The 27,731-nt window shown below is 35.6% G+C and overlaps 1 protein-coding gene across 2 annotated transcripts; it reads left to right on the plus strand.

The window, feature by feature from the left end:
* The first annotated feature begins 982 nt into the window (after positions 1-982).
* On the plus strand, positions 983-22,370 carry LOC132111531 (SH3 and cysteine-rich domain-containing protein-like). Of its 2 annotated transcripts, XM_059518909.1 has the most exons (12): positions 983-1,348; positions 5,905-6,259; positions 9,425-9,454; positions 12,920-13,020; positions 16,043-16,124; positions 16,251-16,357; positions 17,465-17,546; positions 17,915-17,982; positions 19,056-19,150; positions 20,028-20,079; positions 20,588-20,725; positions 20,822-22,370. In XM_059518909.1, exons 1-12 carry the CDS (start codon positions 1,241-1,243, stop codon positions 20,918-20,920), a joined length of 1,317 nt encoding a protein of 438 aa, XP_059374892.1. In that variant the 5' UTR covers positions 983-1,240; the 3' UTR covers positions 20,921-22,370. The 2 variants fall into 2 exon arrangements, with proteins under 2 accessions (XP_059374892.1, XP_059374893.1); XM_059518910.1 differs by lacking the exon at positions 9,425-9,454.
* The last annotated feature ends 5,361 nt before the right edge of the window (positions 22,371-27,731 follow it).

Here is a 27,731-nt window from a genome sequence, read left to right on the forward strand (position 1 = left end):
TAGCTTACCTCTACATTCTTGCGCAGGGTTGATGTTTTGTCGAGATTTTATAAGCTGCTAGTTTGGTCTTCCTAGGCAAGTACAGCTTACACTGCATAATAGAGCATACATGTGGCCAGGGGTTCACTTCATTTCCTTCGAGTTCAACTGCAGAATATGACGGGGTTTCGTTTTCAGCGGTGTCTGCACCACTAACGCCTGTTTTGTCCGTCTGCATCTTTCTTGTGATTTTAGCGCAAGTTTGCCCTCCTGCTCATTATTTACTGACATAGTTTCCAGGGAGCGATTTTTTTACTTTTTTTTTTTACTCAGTAATTAATGTGTTTCAAAATGTAGCGAAGTACAATACTTCAAACAAAATATACTTAAGTAAAAGTAAAATTACAGATTAAAAAAATTACTTTAAAAAGTATTAGTACACAAAAAAGCTACTCAATTACAGTAACGCGAGTAAATGTAATTCGTTACTTTCCACCTCTGCCGATACGAGAAGTTGAGAGTTCCATCAATACACAGATACACTAGTTGGTCGTCTGTCTATTGAATGCATATTTTTATGCAAAATCTCAATTTACCTCACTCTGAATAAACTTGCAATCGAAAGTTGCATCCCAAATGACATATTGTACACTATGCACGTATAAGCCTACATATGCAAAAAGAATACACCTTTTTTGACACTCCCAAACTTAAGAATAGTCCATATATTTTGATACTAACAAGCTTTAGTTACGAATTTCTTCAAAGTTTAAACCATAATTGGGAGCCAAATCCTCTCCAAACCCCCTACACATTGCACTCTAGATACAATTCAATCCAGAAATAGAAAAAAAACTGTAGCACTAACCATTAACACTATTATTTTTAGATTCACAATAATAGGATGAATGTGAAGAATAAGAATAGAGGTGACAAGAGCCAAACTGGATCCATTTAAAAAGGATGGGAATGAATCAGATCTAAACTCCTCCTACAGCGGGGTCTGATTGGCTGATCCACAGTCTGATCTAGTCAGTCTGCTGGACGATACTGACTCTAATGAAGTGAGTTCATCTCGAGCGGACTGCGTCTCCACTATGCAATGTGCAAACTGATGGAAAGTCGATAGATGAGTGCGATATTGTAGACCATTTTTTTCGCAGCGCATCGGCAGTTTAGAACTTCCAGCTCAACGCAACATGTAGAGCGCGACTGGTGCCCAGACGAACCCACAGACTGGTGCTGTTGAACTGTTATCAACATGATTCCGCCAGCGAACATGATTCAGGAGGACATCATGGGCAAGGAGAACGAACGGGACCACCGTGAGCCCCAGTCACCCACATCCTTCGGTCAGCAGGAGTCAAAGGTTTGAAACTCACATCTTGTAAAAAACATCAGTCACAGAAAACCGTCAGAGATTTATACAGTGCGCAGTTCACGCGTCCTTTCCCACTTTTACTGCTACAGAGAGCGCGGAGTGGTGTGACATTGTTTTTAGCGTCTGTTTTGCCGCTGTATGTCTCAGACTATAATATTAATTTACTCGTCTGCTCCAAATTAGTTGTAGGCTATCACTTACATTCATGTGAAATGTGATCACATAGTGTATACAGAGTGACGCTGTTACAAGTGTAACATTACTGAGGGGCGTGCTAACAGTAATTGCAAACGGGCGTTTTACATTTAGTGCATGGATTTACTATAGTCGGCTAAACAGATTTACTTGTTCAAATGATTGTTATGCCACTCATCACCTTGCTCAACCTTGTTTTATTTAAAGTTATTTCAAAATGGTGGACAAAAAAGTAACAATTTAATGTATCAAAGCAAAATACCGAATCAGAGAAATATAAATGGGCCCATATAAAACAATAGGCTAACAAAAACAACCAATGGTGCAGATGGTACCAGTTCTGTCATTTAAAAATCTCTAACATGACATTTTAAAACATGGGTGAAATTTTACTTTCTTATCTAATTTTTTTGTCATCTAAATCCTTTTAAATATTCACACAGAGTCATTTTCTACTTGAACACTTGTATCTTATTTCTAAATGGTGTTCTAAGCTCACCATGTATTACAATAACACTCCTCTGTCTCACCTGTTTCACCTGTCCTATGAAATTAAATATTTGACTCAATTGATCTTTGATCATTTTAAATCGTAAAGCATCCGTTGCTTTATGTCTAACAGTAACATTGTGCACAACATAATCCAAATTCAGAAACAACCCCACACTGGCAATATTAGTTGTTTGTTGTTTGTTTACTAGGCTCATAGGAGTCCTAGTTGAAGGTTTTTTTTTTTCTAAGTTAAACCTTGATGTGTGATGTGTTGTGTATGATTTAAGATCTGATGTGTGAAGTTGTAGCGGGTGGTCTTTAGTCACATTGGCGCTGAGTTTGAGCTCATCTGTTTTTCTGGGTCATCTGTGGCCCAGAGTTCTACATTCAGTCCTCAAATGTTGGGCGGGTCACTGTGCTTTTAGATCTCAATGCCAGTTGGGAATTTTGTATATTTATTGTATTTAAATCAGAAGAGATTAAAAGCTGCAAGACAGTAGTGCTTTATTTAAGTAGTTATTCAGAAACGGATTCAATATTTACTTTGTGTCATTCCCCTCCTCCCCATAAATTTTGTTTCAGTCAAACTGTGTGTGTGTCTGAGTGCTAAAGTTTTACATTTGTACATTATCCATGGCATTAAAGTGTTAAATATTGCCTTTGCTCATCGGAGGCATCTTGAGGGATTTGTGTGTAATTGAGAGCTTTCACTTTCAGCAGTGGGAGCACTTACAATTTGATGTTATTTACTGAAGCCCTGTGGAAATGTTTTTAATCAGATCATAATTTAAAATAATTTTTTATTGTTTGAAAAATGTTTGAACCTTTTTCTAGAGTTATAATTTAGATATTTCTTGTAGAGAAAAATTGGACATAATAATCAGAGAATTTCATCATTATGAGGGATTTTATTTGCTAATCTATCAAGCATCTTACAGCTAAATTACTGAACCAAGATCTATCTATTTCTGTCCAAATTAACATATTCATGACCACATGGCACCTTTAACTGATCCAGGCAGGAACACCTTTTATGACTAAAACCCAAAGTGAATTTTAATCTGTCAGTGCTTCTGTTTTCCACTTTGTGTCTGATTGCTTTTTGTTCATTTGTGTTTGATGAGATAAAAATGTGTTAGGAATAAAGCAGGCCTAATAAAATGTGTCCCTCTTTCTCTAAAAACAGAAATCTTGTGCTGAAAAATACCTGACTTCCACCTTAATCAGCTTCATATCTCAGCGTCGTCCTTCAGGTTAGAGCAGGACACACATTTGGTGCTGACAGCAGCAGAATTGATTTCTAATAGATGTATAAGATTAGAGATTTTCTGGCAGAACTGGTCATTCTTTTTTGGAAGAGGTACTTTCAGTGCAGTTCTAATTCAAGCCTTCATATCTTATTTCAAATTTCTTTAAATTATCTGGTTGGTCTTTTATTTAAGGTCCTATTTCCCTCATTAATTGTAATCTGTGCAAAAGGGAATATATTGACCGTTCTATTACTTAATTTCTTATATGTGAGGAACCTGGCCTCAAAATCTCAAAATGAAAACCCAGACATGTATATTTTCAAGCAGCGTTGATTTTTGTGTGTGTGTTCCTGTTTGATTAATTTTATTGTAACTGCCAGGCATAGTGAGACTTGAACTAGGCAGTGTTTTTTTTGATAGCCTGTTGTTTACAGTTAGTTCTGCCACAAGGCAAGTGCCTTGTAAATGTCAGTAAATACTTAAAACCAATTTATAACCAACAGCATTTGCAACTTTATAACTCATTTGACGTAACTCACAGTGCTTTCAAGTGGAAGAGCTGCTTGTAGGGGACCTTTTCTGTAAGTTGACCATGAACTATGAGCGTTGAGGGAGGGACTAATTGATCAGTCACACTCTGTTGGCCATCAGAGATCAATAGGTCATCATCATACACAGGCATGCAGCTCACTAAACACATTGCAATGATTCACTATTCTGATCGGTCGAGAAATAATGTGAGAAGATTGTCCAAGTGGGCAATACGTCCCTCTTTCACAAACGCATACATCTAAAAAAAAAAACATATGCACACATAGGGCCCCCACCAGAAAGATGCCCAAGGGCTGTTAGACCAGCAAATAGAACCATCACTTGCATGATCAGGCCAGTTCTGCAATGGCACTAAACCTTACATTTGTTTATCTTGTACATGTTTTTATGTCTTGCAAACTTAAACAGATGGTTTTCTGATGGAAGCCAGAAGTTGACTTTAAAGTATCAGTAAGCATGGGCTGAAAATTATAAGCCAATTATATAATAATTTGCATTATATGTTATTGTTTTCCAGCTACAGTGTGTTTATAAATTCATAGCTGTCTTGGAGTTATCTATTAGTGCACTATAATTTTCAGCTATTACTTAATTTCATAGATTTTTGTGTTTTATTTTAAAAAGTAATTTTGTCAAAACTATTTGGCACATAAAATATTGTGCTGATATAAAATTATTTGACTAATTTATATAAAATTATAAAAATGATTGTAGATGCAAAAGATGTGTGTGTATGTATGTATGCATGTATGTGTATATGTATATATATATATATATATATATATATATATATATATATATATATATATATATATATATATATATATATATATTATACACAAAGAAACGATAAAAAAACAAATATAGTAAAATGTATTTACATTTGCTTTTATTTGTTTGGTGAGCAGTGGAGATGTTGGCAAAGTAAAAAAAAAATTGGAAAATCATAAGAAATCCTTAAATAAAGAAATACTCTTTGATCCTTTACACAATAATATATTTTCAGATTTGTGGTTGACCAGCAGGGCCATCCTTAGCTGATGCTGGGCCTGGTGCGATGTAGGGTGCGTGTCCCTCTCGGTCCGTTCGTGATCCAGTTCCGGAGGGGTGTATGGACCCCTCATTTGCACCCCCTTAAGGACGGCCCTGTTGACCAGTATAGATTTTTTTCACTTGAGTTTTAAAGTATTATATGTGACCCTGGAACACAAAACCATTCATATGGGTCAATTTGACTTTTTTTTTTAGATTTGAACATCATCTGAAACCTGAATAAATACGTTTTCCATTGATGTACGGTTTGTTAGGATAGGACAATATTTGGCGGACATACAACTATTTGTAAATCTGGAATCTGACGATGCAAAAAAAATCTAAATATTGAGAAAATCACCTTGAAATTTGTCCAAATGAAGTCCTTAGCAATGCATATTACTAATGATAATGCATTTTTTATATATTTACTGTAGAAAAATTTGACAAAATATCTTCCTAGAACATGATCTATACTTAATATCCTGATGATTTTTGGCATAAAAGAAAAATCTATCATTTTGACCCATACTATATATTGTTGGCTATTATTAAAAATATACCCTTGTGGAAGTAGTGCAAGTTCCTGTTTCCTTGAGGACATCTTAAGTAGGCAAAGATGATCCTGGTGGGTGTTGTCAGCTAATATAGAGGACTGTCAGTGTATGACTGATACCATGGTTAATGTGCACCGCACAAAGAGGTTACGTACCAAGAGACATGACAGCCCATCTTTCTCTCCGTTTCCTCTTTCATTAAGCCTTTTGATGCTCAGTGAGTTAGATGAACATGAATAATCTGTCATTTTAGCCTTGTTGAGTTGGTTTAACATATGATGGCTGGAGAGAGAGTATAATAATCTGGAGATTGTTTTAGTGAGAATGCACTTATTTGACACCTGTCAAACATCAGAAATCGCCCACTTACAGAGTTTAATGCTCTGGGGGCTGTTTTTTTAATGTCATATGAGTTTGATCAGTCTAAATCAGATTCATTTTGTACTATGTTTTACATTTATTTCAGCTGCAGAGGCTAAAGCGTTCACTGTCCTTCAAGACCAAGAGTCTTCGCAGCAAAAGTGCCGATAATTTTTTCCAGCGGCCCATCGAGGATGTGAAGTTTCAAACCGAACTGCTCTCGGATGTCAGCAGCAGCACAGGTCATCTGAGCACCATCGGTGTGTCTGTCTCAGCGTCCTCAGCGATGTCCCTTCCTCCACCACCCCCTCCATTGCCCGCCGTAATCCCGGGCAACCTGCCCATCACAATCTGTTCTCCATCCCGCGCCCCCCGCCCAGCAGACCCCAACCTACACACCTTTCTAGAGCACATCTTCAAGAAGCCCCATTTCTGTGATGTCTGCAACCACATGATTGTAGGTAAGAGGACCTGTTTTATCTTTGTGACCGACAACAGCTTTGCAATCTAATTACACAGGAAACCCACAAACAAAACTATGCTTGTGTTTTAGACAAAGGAGCCTATTTTGATCTCTAACATAATGATTATAGATTAGATGATTGAATGCTTAATCTTAAATTACCTCTATTACCCATCTGCTGTCCGGCCACCAGACAATAATGTTTTGTTACTGTGGACGACACCAACACACAATGATTTGACCATTTAGAGAGCGGTGAACAATGATAGAGTGGCACGACGTAATGAATTAAAGGCTCCGTGAGATAAAAATCGAAGTATTGTGGCTGTTAGTCAATGTCTATTAGATTTGAGTTCATATGTGACTGCGCTCCTAAAAGCTGACCAACCATGGCACATTTACTCTACATATAGTTGTTTCTTCAATCTGAAGCAGTGAGGTGGTTTTAAAATAAAGATTTGAACTTACAGTTCATGTGGTGTTTAAGAGCATAATATGTTCAGCTAGATGTCTACTTGTTTGAAAAGAAAGACACAAGGTTGAACACGTAGTATACGTATACGTAGAATACTCTGTCGTGTTTTGTGTTTTTGTATATGAATGTACAGTGTATGTGTGAGTGTGTTTCTGGTTGTGGCTGGCATATGGATCTGTCAGGCCTCATCATCTCTTTACCTCACTAACACTGCCTCAGAAGAGCACACTAATGAGGGCAGGGCTCCAGATCCGATCCTGGCACATCCTCATGAAAAGGACATCAAGAGGCCAAATCATGCATTTCAAAGCTTCGTGCTAAATGTAGAGAAACCTGAGTTTATGCAGCATTAGATGAGGAATGATCTGTCGGTTCATTATCCCACAGCATTCTGATTACTGCCATGCAGGTAGGTTAATTTCATGAGATCTCACCAACTGTCTGGAAAAAAAATAGTGAGTTGAGGCTGTAGTTTCTTTGATTGTGTGTGTTGAGTCTCAATTTCCTGCTGTGACTAATGGGTCATTACTAAATAACAAACAGTGAAATCTCCCCATATGGATCAGATGTCAGGACACCTGTGTGTGCCCCAAATCTCCATGGGTGGATCATATACCTGTTCACTTGTGTTTGACCCAAATCTCTACAGGTTGATTAAATATGAGCCCATGTGCCATTGACCCAAATCTCTGCATTTGGATCAGATATCAGGATGCCAAAATTAACTGGGTTTCGGCATCACGTGCCTTTGTTTTCCATGCTTGTTTGTTATAGCCAGTGGTGCGGTGAATGGGGGATTTGAACCAAAGATACTGATACCTGACCTGTTGCTATGTTGTTTAGTTTCCAGTTCAGAGTTAAGGAGATTTGTGGTTAAAAGTTTGTATATTTATTTAATATTTATTGATTTATTAACTTACTAACTTGATTGCTTGCTTACTTCAACTCAGACCACTTTTTTAACCCAGAGTTTAGGTTTTCATTTTTTAATCATGCAATCATTTATTTTGTTCCTTTATTATTTACTTTGAACTTTTTAGTATTTTTTGCCTTTTATGTGTAGTTTTTATTGTTTAGCTCTTGTCTCCGACCCATAGTTTTAATCTTAAACTATGGAAATCCATCATAAAATAGAAAACAATATATATTTAAAATAAACAAATTATTTCAGTATTTATTTTGTGAAAATTATTTACATTCAATTTTTTTTTAGTTTTCCTAAAGTTAGTTTTATTTTATTTAGTTAAATTGCCAAATGTTTTTCTTATAAGGGATCATTTCCAGTTAAGCTGTAATTAAGTAAAATGAGTTTTACAAAATAATATTTTTCGTATTGGGGATCATTTACCAGTTAAGCTGTAATTAAGCGAAATTATTTTTACAAAAATTACATAATTCTTTTGGTTGCATGTTTTTTGGCTGTTGACAATTTCGGTGTACAAATTAAGTAGAGAGGATGTGTAAAATGTGTCTTTTCTAAAAGGCCAAAATGGAAGAAACGCACACTAAACCCCAAATTTTATAAATGTTTTAAAAATGGTCAGTTGTGCAGCTGTAAAGAAATTTACTGACCATGAACTGACTGTGCATTTCATTCAGAATGAAAATTTAACAAGTGTGTTCTGTATCACTAATACTTCATATTGAGCTCATTTTAAAATGATTCAACATTTTCTGGATCGGAGAGAAACACATTTTTCATGCTGATGTTCTCTCATGTTTGGCTAAGGCAGAGGCATCTATTTCTAAAGACACAGAAACCATGCTGTATTTCTGAGTATAAAAGGAGGCTTAGCATATTGGGAATATGGTTGGCTGTCTGTGTGGGTGGATTCCCATCCCATTGGGCAACTGATGACATTAACAACACTGAAATGAAATCCACATAGCATATCATGCAGCTTGCATGTAAGTGTTTTTGAAAGATGAAATAATTTCCCTCTGTTCCTTTAGGGCGCACAAGTCCAAAATGAAGACCAAACATTTAATGACTTTGACGAAATATTCTAATATTACTTTCAGGCATTTTACTGAAGCTTGGCCTGAGCTAGATCTGTGAGTCAATGGCGTTTGCATAATAGGAAGAATTTCATTATGATTGTTCTGCCCAGTATCACCACTCAACCCAAGAATAAATACTCAACACATAAATACTCAATCATTAAACACATTAAAGATGCATTGAAGGAATTTTTTTTTCTCTCAAAGGCTGAAGTGATCAGCACAGGGAGGCATGAAAGAGTGGACTGAGCATGTGATGTTTGATTAATCGATGGATGGCTGGAAGCAGCTTGTTGGAGCAGACAGGGGCAAATGAGCCCTGTGACAACAGCGGGACCTGATGTTTTCACCATATTAATCATTTCACATTCATATTTATCATTCAAAACTACATTTTCATTTATCATTTTAAATCTTAAAGCCACTCAAAATAAGGAAATATATTTTTACTCTTTGATCTTGTAGATGTAGATAAAACGTTTTTTTTTTTTTTTTCATTTTTGGGTGAACAATGCTTTTAAGGCTATCGGATTTTTCAGAGATACATGTTTGTTTTGAAAAATCAACATCTACAAACATAGAATGAGCTGTAACTAATGCCATGTTGCCTTGTTTGACCACCATTTTATCTTTATATTATAAGGAATAATTGTAATACAATAGGGTTCTCTCCTGTAATTTTTTTAGCTTGCCAAGGGGGAGCAGGCAAGGTGTTCGGTAAGTCTGTTCTGTTTGATGATGAATTGAACTCTTTAGAAACCGAATGAAAATAGATAACTCCCTTCACCCACCTCCAACCCCGACCCTCCATCTCCCTGCTTCTGCGCTCATAATGACTTGTTCAGCACTCTCCGGAAATTCATATGATTAAGTATCTGCTCATATGTTTGGCAGACCGATGCTTAATAGAATTTTTCTCCAGACAGGTCAATATCAATTCCTTTATTCTGTGATGGGATAGTTTTTTTCTGTTGTTTCATTACTGTCAGGAATATTATGTTATTCTGTGCTGTTGTCCAGAGCTTTGCTATGCATGGTGTTGTTATATACTGTAAATGATGGTTTACTTTTGTTCTGGTGGTTTTAAAGTTAATGAAAATATCCTATTTGTGTGCTTAGATATAGTGGAAGATACAGAGGCTTTAACCAATAGGTGGCTTTATTCTCAAAGTGCTGCTCGCTCTTGGGAAGCACCTGGTGACTTTAACACACTACAATTTCAGTAATTAGTATTTATTGTCTCACCACAACAAAATCTGTTTATGTTTATCCTGCACAACAGCAGTTTTTCTTACAACCCGAATTCCGGAAAAGTTGGGACGTTTTTTATATTTTAATAAAATGAAAACTAAAGGAATTTCAAATCACATGAGCCAATATTTTATTCACAATAGAACATAGATAACGTAGCAAATGTTTAAACTGAGAAATTTCACACTTAGCCACTTAATTAGCTCATTTAAAATTTAATGCCTGCTACAGGTCTCAAAAAAGTTGGCACGGGGGCAACAAATGGCTAAAAAAGCAAGCAGTTTTGAAAAGATTCAGCTGGGAGAACATCTAGTGATTAATTAAGTTAATTGATATCAGGTCTGTAACATGATTAGCTATAAAAGCTTTGTCTTAGAGAAGCAGAGTCTCTCAGAAGTAAAGATGGGCAGAGGCTCTACAATCTGTGAAAGACTGCGTAAAAAAATTGTGGAAAACTTTAAAAACAATGTTCCTCAACGTCAAATTGCAAAGGCTTTGCAAATCTCATCATCTACAGTGCATAACATCATCAAAAGATTCAGAGAAACTGGAGAAATCTCTGTGCGTAAGGGACAAGGCCGGAGACCTTTATTGGATGCCCGTGGTCTTCGGGCTCTCAGACGACACTGCATCACTCATCGGCATGATTGTGTCAATGACATTACTAAATGGGCCCAGGAATACTTTCAGAAACCACTGTTGGTAAACACAATCCGCCGTGCCATCAGCAGATGCCAACTAAAGCTCTATCATGCAAAAAGGAAGCCATATGTGAACATGGTCCAGAAGCGCCGTCGTGTCCTGTGGGCCAAGGCTCATTTAAAATGGACTATTTCAAAGTGGAATAGTGTTTTATGGTCAGACGAGTCCAAATTTGACATTCTTGTTGGAAATCACGGACGCCGTGTCCTCCGGGCTAAAGAGGAGGGAGACCTTCCAGCATGTTATCAGCGTTCAGTTCAAAAGCCAGCATCTCTGATGGTATGGGGGTGCATAAGTGCATACAGTATGGGCAGCTTGCATGTTTTGGAAGGCTCTGTGAATGCTGAAAGGTATATAAAGGTTTTAGAGCAACATATGCTTCCCTCCAATATGCTTCCCCACATACTGCAGCTATAACAACAGCATGGCTTCATCGTAGAAGAGTCCGGGTGCTAACCTGGCCTGCCTGCAGTCCAGATCTTTCACCTATAGAGAACATTTGGCGCATCATTAAACGAAAAATACGTCAAAGACGACCACGAACTCTTCAGCAGCTGGAAATCTATATAAGGCAAGAATGGGACCAAATTCCAACAGCAAAACTCCAGCAACTCATAGCCTCAATGCCCAGACGTCTTCAAACTGTTTTGAAAAGAAAAGGAGATGCTACACCATGGTAAACATGCCCCGTCCCAACTATTTTGAGACCTGTAGCAGAAATCAAAATTGAAATGAGCTCATTTTGTGCATAAAATTGTAAACTTTCTCAGTTTAAACATTTGCTATGTTATCTATGTTCTATTGTGAATAAAATATTGGCTCATGTGATTTGAAAGTCTTTTAGTTTTCATTTTATTAAAATTTAAAAAACGTCCCAACTTTTCCGGAATTCGGGTTGTAATTTCTGAATGCAATTAGGCCTGATTAATTCTTCATTACCCAAGGATCATCCAAAGAAGCATGCATCAAAAAGTGTTGCATAATTTGTAATGGCGAAAAAGCTGTTTATATTGGTTAATGAATCATTCACAACTATCTGTAAGAAATAAACACAATTTTAATGTTAATATTTAAATAATTACCTCCCTGAGCTATCATAATCAGAGGAGTCAGAGGCATATATGGATTGAAGAATGGTTTTATTATTACTTTTTTTTTGTTTTGCCACAAGAATATTGTTACTGGAAAAAGCAGAGAATGGATGTTATAACATGCTCATCCCTGGTGAATTTGTTTTGTTTATATTTTGTATGCATTTTTATTGACAACCTCAGAGTTTTGCTGCTTTCACATTCTGACTTCTGTGGAGGAGATCTGCTTACAAGCAAACACAAATGTTTTTTACAGATATTGATATCAGGCTAAGAATGTATATCCTTCTATAGTTTTTCCTTTTTTGTTCTTCCTTCCTCTAAGACCTTCCATAAAGTGTCTGAATCAATAAAACTATATCTCTGAATGCATGTTCTGAGCACCAGGTGCGGTGATATCAAGTTGTGAAAATGAGCAAATATAAGAGTAGGATTATAATAGTTGTTAGAGAATTCGGAGTGCTGTTATGTTAGATGGTTTCTTGTACATGTGGTTTTTGCTCTCGTTTGTCTTCAGCTGCTTCTGTTCAGCTTAGCATCAACACCTGCATTTTCCTGTTTCCAGTACTTCCTACACGTTTAGATTCTGCAAGTGTTTCCAGGACTGTGAAGTCATAATTTGATGATCCTCTTATAAGGGATCTTCTTTTTAGGCAAAAGAAATGTACGTCCAGAATGATGACTAGCAACCTGAACGCTTGCAGAACTGCACCCCCACACTCTTAAAAATAAATTCTCTATTGGCAGTGTTTGGTTCCATGAAGAACCTTCCAAATCCATGAAAGCTTTTCATTGCGCAAAAGGATCTTTTCAGTGGGAAAACAATCTTTAGATAACTAAATCTAAGTCACACTAAGAAAAAGTGTGCTATTGGAAACTTTATTTTTAAGAGTGTTTTAAGATGTTCCAACAGAATTATATGGAATTTCATGTGAAACTACTAATTAAGAAATAGTTGTGGATGATGAAAATCCCAGCAGAACTGCAAATGTGGGTTTTTCCAACTCTGACTTGTATTTATTGATTGCTTTCTGTTGTTTAACTTTAATATAATAACATTGTTTTGTACCAATAACCTCTGCTCTCAGAAGACTTTTAAACCAGATATTAATTAATTGAATATGACTTCAACTGCTAGGCACAAATGCTAAGCTGGGCCTCCGGTGCAAAGCCTGCAAGATGGGCATCCACAACAAGTGCCTGGATCGAGTTGGACAGCAGAGATGCTTGGGGAAATTGGTGAGATATTTTTTTACTTTATGTGAATGGAGTGTTTTTCCCGTCACTTTGATTTGATTACTTTTAAAAATTGAATTTCTGAGGAACTGAACAAGTATTCAGTGTTTGTTCATTTGTTGATCAGGCTGGCCTATGTTTGTTTATCGTATGAAGAGGTTTATTATGACATTTTAGAGAAATCACACTTTTCCAAGACCATACATAAAATTTGCGGTATCGCTTTCCTGGTGTTTTTTTTTCTGGCAGTAGGTGAAGATTTGTAGTGTGTGAGTGTTAAGATATGTTACTCTTCACTGTGCTATTTTTGGGGATTTGAAGGTGTGATTCATCAGTCTGTCTTTTCCTTCCATGAATTTATGTGTGAGTATGAATGGTAATGATTCTCTGGTGTGTACTGGAGAAAGTGAGAGCGAAGAAAGATGGGATAGCTGATACAGAATATCAAGATGCATCTATCATGTAAACACCTCTTTGCTTTACTCGGGGGACCCACGAGTCACGACTCTTCTGGCAAATTCACTCGCCCCCCACCCCCCACAAACACACACAGGGGAAAAAATGGCAAAAGGGGAAAAGAGTGCTAAAATTTCCATTGCTTTTCCCATGGCTTCAGTGAAATACAGGAGCGAGTCGGGTTTCTCAAAGAATGATTGAGTGACCTGGAAGTGACAAGTTCAGCTTTCTCAAAAACCTGTTCTCATGTAGAAATGTCATAATGCTGTGGTAGTATCACACAAATAATAGATTAAGTTAATAATTAGATCAAGATATATTTATATATGTGCAGAATTTAACTTTTATATAGACACACATACTATCGTTTAAATGATTGGGGTATGTAAGGTTTAATTTAAATGTAGAGTTTGCATTTTTCTATAAACACAGTAAAACTGTAATTTTAAAATCTTATTACAGTTTAACATAACTGTTATCTATTTCAATATTATTCAACTGTAATTTGTTTCTGTGATGGCAAAGCTGAATTTTTATCAGCTATTCCTCAGTATTACATGATCCTTCAGAAATCATTCTAATATGCTGATTTGATTCTCAAGAAACATTTTCATTATCTTTGTGCTGCTTAATTGTTTTGTGTAAACTGTAATGAATTTAATTTTTAGGATTCTTTGATAGATAGAAAGTTTATAAAAACAGTAATTTATTTGACAAAAAACTTTTGTAACAAAGTAAAAGTCTTTACTGTCACTTTAAAACAATTAAATGCATCCTTGCTAACTAAAAGTACTAACTTATCAAAGAAAAAACAAATACTTAGTCCAAACACACTGGTGACCTTCATCACATTGTATCCACATCCCTCCCCCACATCTTGTCTGACATGTACCTGTATTTTAATGCTTATGATGGCCAGAGCGGTAATAAAGCTTCATTTCCAAAATTGCGAGTTCACGGATGGGGTGATTTCAAATGCTGGTATTTCAAAAGGGTGGGAAAATTTTTTTTATTTGTTTAAACTTGGGAGTTTGCTTTGAGGTATGAAACCTGCACTGTGTTTTTATTGTGGAATATCTTCTTGTATATGTTAATATCAAGGACATTTTGATTTTCCATTTCATGACCTCTTTTAATTGTATTCTATATCTGCGTTATCGCAGCCATTCTGCTCTCTAAAAGGAATTATAAGACAAATAAAAACATTTCACATTTATTAACACATCACATAATTAACCTAGGAACTGTTCACAAAAACACCCAACCACAAAATCAACTTCTGAAAGAAAAACACAACAGAACTCTGGGTAGAATTGCTTTTGACCAGCGTTTTTTAAATGTATTTTTTATTCTTAGAGCCCAACACTTTTGATTCTAGTACTGTACTATGAGATCAACAACACAGGAAGTAGAAAGAAATGCTGTGCTTGTGCTTCAGACTGTTTGGTGGGTTGAGATAGCAAGTCTTCTGATGATGTAGTGGGCTCTCACAGATGGAAAATATAGCTGTGGGGGGTCAGGATTAAAAAGAGAACAACTCCCCACAGGATTTGGCTCTAATTCCACTTTTGCCCTAAAGTGAACAAGTTGCTATTTTTAAACTCTGTTTATTTCTCTTGGCTTGTCTGATCAGCGAGAACCTTTGAACTACGAGTGCTTTTCAGAGAACAGTGCGATACTACCAGCATGACATGAGCTGAGTCCTGATTGTTAGTCAACCATTAAAACTCTCATAATGTGCAACTGAACATTGCATGGTGTAGCTGTTATTGTTCTTTTAGTTGATTAAGCAAATTAATCACATGGAAGTTTTTCGGTTGTCTCACTTCTGTATTTTAAGGTGCTCCCAGACACAGTGCACTTTTGTTAAATGCATTAATTAGCATCTACTTCAGCACTGAACATGTCTATTTACACGCTTCACCAGTGAGCTCTTGGAGAAATGTGACTTAGGAGCACTAGAGAGCTTGTCTCTTGGTTCGAGTGGTACTTAAATTAGTTCCCAACCACAGTTATTTGGTAGTTATATTTTAGTTATTTGGTGGTGTCTGATACATATTCAATATATGTATTTGCTATTAAATAGTTCACAGGAACCAAACCATTATTTGATAATCATGGCATTTTTTTCCCATGCAGTTCTTTTTAAAACGAAAACAGTGAAGTGTGATGTCTTTAAGTGTGATGGGATCATCTTGAAATTTCAGCATAGCAGAAATTAACCAGATCTTAAGCCTAAAGAGCCACTGAAAGTAATAAAAATGCCATGGGTATGTGTTAATGTGTTATGATAACTTGTGATTTGTTTACATTTACATTTGTGTTTGATGTTGGTTTTATTTCACGATAATAAACCGGCAAAATCGGTCAGATTGAGAATCAGTAACTGGTGATTTTTGGTTTTGATTTGATGTGCTTATTTAGCATAAATAGATATTGTGTTTTTATTTGTTTTGTTTAACATGCTCCCATTGAGGTCAAACAATGCATATGAAAATAAATTCTGTGAATAAAAAAAAGTGGATTAATGAAATAATAAAATGTACTGATCCTGTTTGTGTGATTGCAGCCCAAAGGTTTTCGGAGATACTCTAGCTCCCCTCTGCTGATTCAGGAACAGTTTGGCTGCATTAGGGAGGTTATGCCTATTGGTGAGCAACAAGCTGCATTCAGTTTTTTTTTTTTTTTATACTTCTGCACCATATGCCATAGCATCACCAGCTTGATCATCCTGTTCACTGTTATTTTGTAGTATTTTGACATGTCTTTTGTCCTAGCCTGTGGCAGTAAAGTTGACCCGGTGTATGAGACTCTGAGATTTGGAACCTCTCTGGCACAAAAGACCAAGCGGACCAGTGGATCGGAGTCACCACAGAGAAACTCTGTAAGAAACACTTGTTCACTGCTATCCCATTTGTTCACTGCTAACCCCCACTTTTAAAAGTGCATTATTCCAATAAGTGTATCAAATCAAATAACATATTTAAAATATAATTTTAAAAAGTGCTTTAAACAAATGCTTGTGTGAACTGAATTTTCAAATATTCAAATAATGCTTTTTTTGGAAGTTGCATACAATTCTATCTGAAGGGGCACGTGACAGTTTGAATATATGCTTGTAATGCTTGTGTGTGTGTGTGTGTGTGTGTGTGTGTGAGAGAGAGAGAGAAACTGATCATGGTAAACATGCATTCATCATTTACATTCAGGCGATCCACTTCAGTTTAGGCTTTAAAAAATACTGATAATGCATTTTAATGTGTCTACCTGGCTGCTTGTGCAGAGAGTGAAGCGGTTGTTGTAAAAATGGTTATGATTACTATAATTATTTTTAAAAAAACACTTAAGACAATTCAATTTAATGTCCTTGAGATGCTCTCTGCTTGAGTCATAATTCAGGTCCATTATTTCCTCTCTTCATAAGAAGTTTTATTCTTCTATTAGAGGCATTATCATAGGGATGCAGTTTCTTTACACAGCAGTCTGTTATAAAATAAGAATGTTTTCAACATTACGTTATTTGTGGCAACGTATTAGGACCTTGTCATTAGTTTTAATACTTAAGTACAATGTTTACATTTTTTCGTACTCAAGATCATCATGTCAGTGAGTGAATGTGAATGTTTAAACCATCTAATGTGTAGTTACTATATTTGTTAGAAAATCTAAGATTGAAACAAACAGACACACATGCACCCTGGAAGGAAGTGATGGTCAGCTTCAGATAATGCCTCTCTAAAGCAAATATAACCAAAAAAGGGAGAAAATAAGATGAAAGAGAGAACAGAGAGAGCATACAACATGACAGAATGAAGCCAGGATGAAATAAATCAAATGATTTGCAAAAGAAAGATAAGTTTGTAGGGTACTTAATAGATGTAAATCTCTGAATAATAATTAGTTAACATGAATCTTGTCATGTTTTAACAGAAAAAGACATTTCTTGGGACATGTGTATGTGAGAGAACTCGTGTTTTTATCATTTGTTCAGTCCAGTGATGTGGTTCAGGTACCAGAAGAAAAGGCGGCCCACATCAGTCGAGCTCAACTCACCAGGAAACCCAGTGACAACGGTAAGAAATGTATAATTTAGCATGTGAAAAACTAACAAAAATCCCTGTTCATTTTATGTAAAAAACAAATCTAAAATCAAACTGGCCTTTAGTTCATCACAGACTGACCCCAGCTTCAGTGAATTCATGTGCCCATGACTGTGTGCAGATATTTATTCTCTGGTGAAACATAGGTGCCAGCATGACCAAGAATCAGTGGTATTTTTGGGTAATCAGTTCACCACTCGGAAGAATGACCCACTACAATTGCATCATAAAGTTAACATTGTGCAATGAAAAGAAAAAATGCAAGGTTTATTCTGCCATGACTCGCTTGCTCATGATCAACAGTTTTTACTCATTGATTTTTCTTTTGTTGTGTGTTTAAGTTTTTACGCAACTGGAGAATGGAACAGAACATTTTCATATTGCTGAAAGGAAATCAGAAGAATCACCTGTAAGCGTCACCACATCTATCTTTAAAGACTTTATGATAAGATCCATAATGTTTATTAAGCCATCTTCATGTGTCTGTGGGTCAGTCAGTATAGGCACATACCTTAAAATCTTTACTACCAAGAAGCTAGTGAACTTTTGAACCATACTGTTCATTGAACACAAAGTTAAAGTGACAGTAAAGATTTTTATTGGAACAAAAGATTTATATTTCGAATAAATGCTGTTCTTTTGAACTTTTTATTCATCAAAGAATCCTTAAAACTGCCACAGTTTCCACAAAACTATTAAGCAAAATAGATTTTAAATAAGAAAATTTTGTTTTTCCATCAATGGAATAAATAACATTTTAAAATATCTTAAAATAGAAAACAGTTATTTTAAATTGTAATAATTCTTCACAATATTAAAGACTAAAAACCTTACAGCTACTTGTTTCTGCTGTGTAGCACCAGTGCTTGAAACATAGGAGTCATGATATTTAAGGCCAGAGGAAAATAAGCTTAGTCATCATTTTAATTTGTTGTCAATTCTTTCTGACATTTATACGAGGCAGCTAGATGCACTTCATTCACTCATGATTCAGAGTCAGGATTTAATCACATCTGAACTATTCTTAGGCCAGTGTGTGTGTGTGTGTGTGTGGCTGTGTGCCTGCTTGCACTCACAATTTCCCAAGAGCTTGTGGAAAAAGTCCAAATTTAAGTAACACCCCCACCTTAGCCAATATTTCAATCCCAGTAATGTATTGATAATGGAATCAATCTTTATTTAATTATGACTATATATAGAATTTTATTATTTGAAATATTTTCCTTTAATTGCATTACATAAAAAAACAAAACCGAAACATGCAATAATATCAAAAGTAATTCTCCAAACTCCCAATTAAATTCTGATTTTTATTTTTTTACATAAAGGCTTGTATTTATCTTTATATCAGACTGAGAAGTATTAAATGCAGTAAAGAGAGTAACAATTAGCCCCGCTCTCCCCTGCACACATTTTCAGCACAATTCCTCTTGATTTCTAATAGTCTCTTCTTGTTTATGTCCCTGTATGTTTAAACTGTAGTCAGACAGAGAGCTGAACAGGGACCCACTGCAGCTCAATACTTATGTGGCTTTGTTCGAATTTACCCCCCAAGACAACCAAGACCTAGAAATGAGGTGAGAAGAATACATTTTGTAGCTTTTTAAAACCGACACAAGCTGCTGTTTTATTCCTTTTTTAATTTTATTTTTATCTATTTTGTGATATCAACAGCAGATAGTAATATTTTACTTAATATGCAGAAAACATAGTGTCCTTACCTACACTGACAAGCACACTCTTGGATAAACATGAATATTAATTAGGCAATCTTTTTAGTTTGAGTCAGTTTTTCACTTTTATATTGTTTCTATTTAATACATGACCTTGTGATTAAGGTGCAGGCACACTGGGCATTGAGCTTGCAAAAATACTTCAGCTATTCCTACGAAAAGGGGCTGATTTTAGTAATAAATTACAAATAACAGATAATAATGATAAATGAATGATGGTGCACAGTTTGTAATTTACCAGTGTAACTCTTCCTTGCAGTAAATACAGGCTGGTTAGGTTCTTCATAACAGGCTGAACATGGACTATAAATGTACAGCATTATAAAGTTAAAAGTACATCAACCAGTGGATTTCCCAGAGGCTTGGTCTGGTACTTTGATTGTGACCGCTGTGTTATTGTCCATGTTGCGGCTGAATTTGACTGCACACACATTTCACTTTACAGTCATTCACACTATAGAACTTTTATTTCTTTTGGTTCAGATCTGATTCTAAGAACCTCAGAAGAAGGCTGAGACTGCAGAGGACTTTTGACTTTGTATCCCTTTCCATGTTCAGTTTCATACAGCCTATTGTGATGGAATGAAGATTATCGCAAAATTTCAGAACAGCCTCATCAAAGCTTTGAATCATAAATTAATTCCAAAATTAATTTCCAACTATTGAAAGGGGATGTAATATGTTATTTTGTCCTAATGTGTTCCTTCCTTTCTCCCTACAGACCCGGAGATCGAATAATCCTGGCAGATGATTCCAATGATGACTGGTGGAAGGTAAGATTGTTACAGATTTGCAGAATGTTTGAAGAAAAAAAACCCCCGTAATGGTTAAACCTTGATTCTCTACAAATGTGACATTCTGTATCACTAAAGGCTGGAATACACTACACAATGTTTAAAATCTGAACAGATTTTACTAGAGAATTTTGATGTTTCAGAAAAAACTGCAAGTATTTCAAAATTGAATTCACAGAAATTCTTACTGTTAAGTCAAGAGGAGAAAATGTGAAAACCATTTTCAATGCTCTCGTCCAAGGAATTACAAATTTATGAGGACTTAAGCTTTCAAGCTTTAAAAGGACACAAAAGCACCATCAAAAATAAATGAAGTGGTCTATATGTATTTTACACAATATTTGTGCTATATTTCAATTCAGAGTTTGACGCTGTATGATGCTTTGTGTGAGAAACTAACATTTATGTCAAAATGATTGCAGAATCAATAGTATATTTTAAGATGAGTGTCTGTGGTTTTAAATTTTTGTTCTTGTAACAATTCCAGGGTGTGATTGAAGATAGAATAGGTTTTTTCCCAGCATCCTTTGCGCATCAGGTGAGGGCTGGCGACAGGGTGTTCATATGTAACCGAACCTTTATTGGCTGTAAGGAGCAAGGGCAGATCACCCTGAAGGAGGGACAAGTGAGTACACTAAACTTGCTGTAGCCTCAAATCATTTCTAACTTGGATTCTCACCACAAACGGCTTGATAATGCTGGTGTATCGACACACTTTCAGATTTGTGTCAGCGGTGAGGATGAACACAATGGCTTCATCAGAGTAGCCAGTGGGAAAAAGAGAGGATTCGTGCCCTGTGACGTCCTGGAGAATGTATGAAGTGAAAGAACAGAGAGAATGGGTCAATTTAAAGAAAAGGAAAGAGTTTCCAGGGTGATGACTCCAACACTGCCTCTGAGACTGTTTGAGTGATCTTTGACACCGGAGGGCTCGTCAGAAGGGACCCCTGTCTCCCTCTGTGACAATGGAAGAATATACAGTGACCCCAAAGAGTATTAGGACATTTAAGTTATCAACCATCTGCAAACAAAGGATGCCAGAGATTTTCTTACTTTTCTAAGCAATTTTTTCAACCAATCGTATTTGCTGAATGAAATCCAGTACTTGTTGCTTACTAAGTTAAAAGTTAAAAAAATAGTGCCTGTTTTCCTCTAGTACATTACACTTTCTCACAAAATGGGATGTGCTTTTTGTAGCATTTTTCGAGAACCATTTGTAAGGTTAAGATGTATTTCCCCTTAATTACCAGAAAAACTGCCACAAAGACATGACTTTTATCTTCCTCTGAGCCAGTTTACAACTATTTGTTCACTTGGTCAGCTGGTTTTCACATGTATGAGGCCTTTTTTTGCAAATCAGTTTTTCCCCCCAAGATGCAGGGCTAGTTATTTTTTAAAACCTAGACTTATATTTCCTTCTAGCTTGAATGTCCAATTAGTTCTTGGGGCCACTGAATGTGTGTTTCATTACTTGCTGAATGTCAGTGTCATGTATTCTGGATCTAATTTATTGAATGTTAGTGTAGCGGGTCATCAACCACAGAACTTTCCACTATCAACCATTCACTATAGCATCAGAACTCACATTGTTTTAAAATATCTTACTTCTAAAGACAACATATTTAATGCTTCACATATTTCCATAAAATCCAATACCTGTCTTAACACTATGTAATAAATGTTCTTTTTTTTTCAGCCGTTCTTTCCAATAAATGTGCAGGTGTTTTTTGTTATTCATAACACTTCAGAATTTGATGATTAGTTAAATTTAACTTGCACTCCCAAAATGTTATTTTCCACTCATGCTTCTGAGAACAGAGAATGAACAGATCTCAGCTGTGTCATGGCAGGATTCTAAGTGTTTTCAGATATCACTTCTAATTCGAAGCAGAACATAGACATTCCTTCATCAAACACACTCCATGGCTGTGATAAAACCATGTGGACAAGGGTTTCAGCGAACAAATCTATCTTTTTAATGTCCTAGTGTGTTCAGATGTCTGTGCTACATGTCATCTGTACTAATTCTCTTTTATTATTAAGACATTTTAGAAAATAAACATTTTAATTTTGGAATTTTAAATATTAAAAAGCTAAATGAAGCAGAGTTAGATGAATTGATACACCATTACAGCAGGTATGACTTAAAAGATGATTACAGTAAAGATTTTTAATTCTTTATTATTATTATTTATTTGAGTCTAATCATGGAAGAATAGGCATCATGTATTGTTCATTTCAATGATACATAATCTCTGTCTCTTTATAAGTTGTCTCATATATATATAATTTAACTCCTCTTGTCTGGTCTTTTGATAATATTTTAATTTGAGCTAAATGAAGCTAACTGATTGTACAGGATCATGATATTGCTGTGTATATACTTTATGTACAGAATTAAAGTTTATTTATTGATCTGTTTGTTGTCCTGTGCATTTGTATATTTAAGGAATTGTTCAACCAAAAAACTGAATAGAAATTTTGTTTAAGATGTGCTCATCGACAGGCCATTGAAGATTTAGATGATTTTGTTTCTTCATTGGAACAAATTTGGAGATATTTAGCATCACATCACTTGCTCACCAATGAATCATCTGCAGTGAAAACAGTAAAAACATCACAATAATCCACACGACTCCAGTCCAAAAATTAATGTCTCATAAAGCGAAAAGAAAAAAGTATTTTTGTTTGTAAGAAAGAAAAACAAACAACATTTAGGCATTTAAACTATAAACCATTGCTTCATGGCCAAAATATGAGTCCATAATAATTAAAAGTTAATAATAGTTTTCTCCAGTGAAAAAGCCCTGTCTATCACAACAAAATCCACTTTTTTTTTTAGAGTGTTTTGGACTGTTTTCACTTGTAAACAGTGGTTGATCTGTGCATATTTCTCTCCCGATTCAGACATGGTGACTTTTTCACTGGAGAAAGCAATATCTAAAGATAAAACATCTTGATGATTGATTTGTATCTTTAAAAACATGCAGCTTTTTGCGCCACAAGACACTAACTGATTGACTGAAGTTGTGTGATTATTGTGATGTTTTTATCAGCTGTTTGAAGTCTCATTCTGACGGCACCCATTCACTGCAGAGGATCCACTGGTGAACAAGTGATGTAATACTAAATTTGGTTAAACCTGTTCCAATGACCAAACAAACTCATCTACATCTTGGAAGACCTGAGGATGAGAAAATGTTCTGCCTATTTTCAATGTGTTTTCTTAAAGCCACTAAAAACAAATTGCTCTATTTAAATGTACACAAGAATTGACCTAGCGATGAGACAAACACAATCATTTTACAATGATATTAATAATGGAATCATCTGAGTTAATTTTGACTGGTAGATGACTGTCATAATGAGTTGTGTAATAAAAAATAAATATTTCCTGGGTAATGTATAAGTGCACAAAGTAGTACTAGTGCAGAATCAGGGACATGTTCCTGATCATTACACCAGTCAGAATAAAAGGAGACGCTGTACTGTCTGACGGCTTCAGGTGGAATTAGCTAAATGAGCTGAGTGCAGCCGTTGTTCATCACTGACTCTAGTTTTGCCATCGTCCTCTTCTGTCACTGCTGTCAGCGAGTCTGAAGTAAATCTGGTAATAGAGTTGGCCTCCCTAATTAGTTTGATCAGATGCCTGGAAAGGTCTGAGCTCTTGTTGTTCAGCCAGCAAAACACAGTGCTTATTACAGACTGGTAGAACGTCTCCGTGGGTTCGCTGGTGCTGTTCAAAACAATGCCACGTTTACATGCACTGTGCTAGTTCCACCTTTATGTTGTTCTTTCTTGACACTGGAATATAAATTATCCAGGGCATCTTTGGTCCAATCGTCTACAAACAGAGAAGAAGAGAAGAAGAAGAAAAAAAAAAAAAGATGATGGTGATAGAGCAACATGATTAAAATCCCCAGAGGCAGCATTTGGGGTTTCTAAGCACTAATATAAAAGTCATTTTCCATGTTTATGTGCAGATTACATATTATTCATGCATTGAGGAGAATATTAAATTACATAAACTATTGTTTCCTAGTGTTTAGGAGCCACATAGGTTTGTAACATCTTACATTTGAAAACATAGACAAAAAAGGTAAGAAGTGTCTGTTCAATGGACATTAAACTAAATTAATTTAAATCGTGCATGCATACCAATTTAATTGCCATTTGAATGTTTGTGTGATAGTTGAATTATATTCATGTATTAATTATAAGATATGAAAAGAGGATGAGAAGGTAATGTGTATGCAGGCAGGTACATTTTTAGGTACAGGTACGTCTTTTTTTCTTCTTTAAAGATCAGTAACTAAAAATTTAAAAATAATAATAATAAAAAAAGATAATTGGAGTAGCTTTTAAAAAGAAAACTATTTTTAGTCTTTCTACTTAAAAAAACAAACAAACATTTAATTAAATATAATTTCTTTGTGAAATGTACTAGAAATTTCTGATTGAAAACTGTTTTAAGGTAGATTTTACTCTAATTTCTTTTCAGTTCATCTGCTTAATTTTATTCGTAATGTTTATACCCCACGCTTTTTACTTTATAAAGTTTTAAATATGGATATTTTTCTTACAAAAATTTATCGATTCGCTTCAGGAGGCCTTTATTTACAGCTGGAGCACTTATGATGAATTGATGCACTTTGGACTATTGAAAAATTGGTCTTATCAGCAACTTTCCATCCCCAGAAGTCAAAAACAAGAATTGTCAATCACATTGCAGGGACATCAATGGCTTGCTAGAATTATCATCCTAATCACACTGCAGTGACTTCAATGACCTGATTTCATAAACCTTCATAAGACAGTAGTGTACTCAGATACAATGGCGTCGCACAGTTGGTTACACACTAGATAGAGATAGACTGAGAGAGAGAGAGACAGAGAGATGAAGAAAACAAATAGACAATTGAGAAAGAATCAGTACATGATTATTTTAAAAGTACAGTTGCATCTCAATAAATTAGAATGTCTTGGAAATGTTAATTTCAGTAATTCAACTCAAATTGTGAAACTCGTGTATTAAATAAATTCAATGCCCACAGACTGAAGTAGTTTAAGTCATTGGTTCTATTAATCGTGATGATTTTGGCTCACGTTCTAATTTATTGAGAAGCACCTGTATCTGAAAACGTCACCAATCATATATTCAGTTTTTCTGATCTCTTGCTCAGGTAAGACCCAATTCTAATATTCCTGAAAATATTGGTCCTGTGTAAAGTCTTTGATTTACTGTGTATTTATTCTGTGTTATGAGAACTTTATCAACATTCAGTTTATGTGAACTAAAATATGTCACGAGCCGGGCTAGAACTCAGGTCACTGATGTGGTGGTTAAGAGATCTGCCACTAGGCCGCAGAGGCTGAGGTGTTGGACCCAATTGAAATACTCAAGGCAGTACTCCAAGTAATATTGGTTTATTAGAAATAAAGGACTTCGCAAGCCAAGAAATCCAACAAAAGTTCTTCTCAGACAGAGGAATTAATAACAAGAGAGATAATGGGAAAACAAAACCACAAGGGAAAATAAAAACTCCACGAGGGGAGAAAACAAAACTAGAGCATGTGAACAATCAAATAACTAGGAACACCTTACTTGAGGAAGCATGGAAGGACTTGGAAGGACTTGTAAATACAGAGCTGGTAGCACGCAGCCTGGACTCAAAAACCAAGTGTCAAACAAAGGGAAAGACTCAGCTAAAATACTCTAAGAGAAACAAGGCACAGGTGACCTGGATAACGCTAACAAGGGTAGACAAAGAAGAACTAAGCAAGAAGGGAACAAAGGGGACCTCTAGAGGCACGGAGACAAACTACAGGAGGTCAAATGCTGACAAAAATAATTATTTGATCATTTTCTTTTCTTGAAAAGCCCCCAGCAAAGAGTGAAAATGAAGCTCTTTCTGTTTGGTGGGATCCAGAGATGCCTTCACATTCTGAAACCTTGAACAGTTTGATGGACGGCTATGGAAATAACTTACCGGTATGTACAACACTTTGCCAATTATACTCATTCACTAATATGTCCATTTAGCATAAGACTCACAAGATGTCATTCAAATAACTTAATATAATTTTTCTTTCTATTCTTTCTATTTTTTACCTCATTACCCACCCCCTTAAATTCAGCTCAACACTTTGGACTAATGAAAGATAACACCCATTCACTGCCATTATAAAGCTTGGAAAAGCCACGACATTTGGATCCCTTGAGGGTGAGTAAATCATGGGGTAGATTTTATTTTTGGGTGAACTATCCCTTTAAGGGAAGTCGTGGCCTAATGGTTAGAGAGTCTCCCAATCGAAGGGTTGTGAGTTTCGAGTCTTGGGCCGGCAGGAATTGTAGGTGGGGGGAATGCATGTACAGTGCTCTCCACCCTCAATACCACGACTTAGGTGCCCTTGAGCAAGGTATCGAACCCCCAACTGCTCCCCTGGCGCTGCAGCATAAATGGCTGCCCCCTGCTCTGGGTGTGTGCTCACAGTGTGTGTGTGTGTGTGTGTGTGTGTTCACTGCTCTGTGTGTGTGCACTTTGGATGGGTTAAATGCAGAGCATGAATTCTGAGTATGGGTCACCATAATTGGCTGAATGTCACGTCACTTTAACTTTTTTTCACTTTTTAACTTTGTGTAATATCAAAAAATGCATTACAATCAGGTTCTTCACATGTGTTTTAGTGTACATTTTTTAGATGATTAGAACAAAGTTTTACAATCTAATTTAAAACTTTGAATTTGACATTATTACAAAGTGCAATTAAAAAAACACTTATTAAAGTGTTTTCTCTTTAAATATACCTAAGTGGCTTAAAAAAAAAAAAAAAAAAAAAAAAAAAATACTTTTAAATACTTTTTAAGATATGAAATAGGCTACAAGTCCACATTTGAAACAAACAAACACACGAGGGACATGAAGTGTGAGTGTAAAAAGCTGACAACACTATTGCATATCAAGGTGTTATATGTCAGCAACTGGAATCTTCCCTTACTATATAAATATAGTATTCAGGCATAATAGCGGGCAGTGCTCTGATTGCTGAAAACTTTGACAGAGAGATGACTAAATCACTTGTTTTTCTTCTGGCATCCCTTGTGCTCTGTTCAGGTGAGATTTGCTCTTGTATTCGAAGTGATTTATAACAAATGTAAACCCAGAATTCTGAATGTTTAAAACAATTGCAGATGTCAACTGTACTAGTACATTTAATAAAATGAATGAGGGTAAACTTCAAAGTCAAGTTTTCAATTACCATTTCACTTGCGCATGTGTCAGGAGATTTGTCACAGATTACTGTATTTTTTAAACTTTGCATATTTAAGAATTTTAAAATGTGGTATTTACCCTGTTCTTTTTAATGATGTTGTTATTAATGTAATTGAATTCTTATTTAATAACAGTTTATATAAACTTTTCATATTTAGACTAAAGAATTAAAAACAATGTCTTGGTAATGTAGAAATAATTGTATTATACATGCACAATGTTTATGGCATATTCAAATAAACTGAATTGTTGCCTCGCCAATTCCTATAAAATTCTGTAGTGTTCCCTGATATGAATTTAATTGTTATTTTTTCCTTTTATGCACCAAAGTTGTAACATATTCTGATGTTCAGGCAT

This window comes from Carassius carassius, chromosome 31 (assembly GCF_963082965.1).
Source record: "Carassius carassius chromosome 31, fCarCar2.1, whole genome shotgun sequence".
Lineage (NCBI taxonomy): Eukaryota > Metazoa > Chordata > Actinopteri > Cypriniformes > Cyprinidae > Carassius > Carassius carassius.

Bases quoted from the DNA above. Each gene is read 5' to 3' on its own strand.
- LOC132111531 (XM_059518909.1), top strand. From the start codon at position 1,241: ATGATTCCGCCAGCGAACATGATTCAGGAGGACATCATGGGCAAGGAG. The intron at 16,358-17,464 runs GTAAGAAACACT...TCATTTGTTCAG, and splicing joins AGTCACCACAGAGAAACTCT to TCCAGTGATGTGGTTCAGGT. The intron at 17,983-19,055 runs GTAAGCGTCACC...TTTAAACTGTAG, and splicing joins GGAAATCAGAAGAATCACCT to TCAGACAGAGAGCTGAACAG.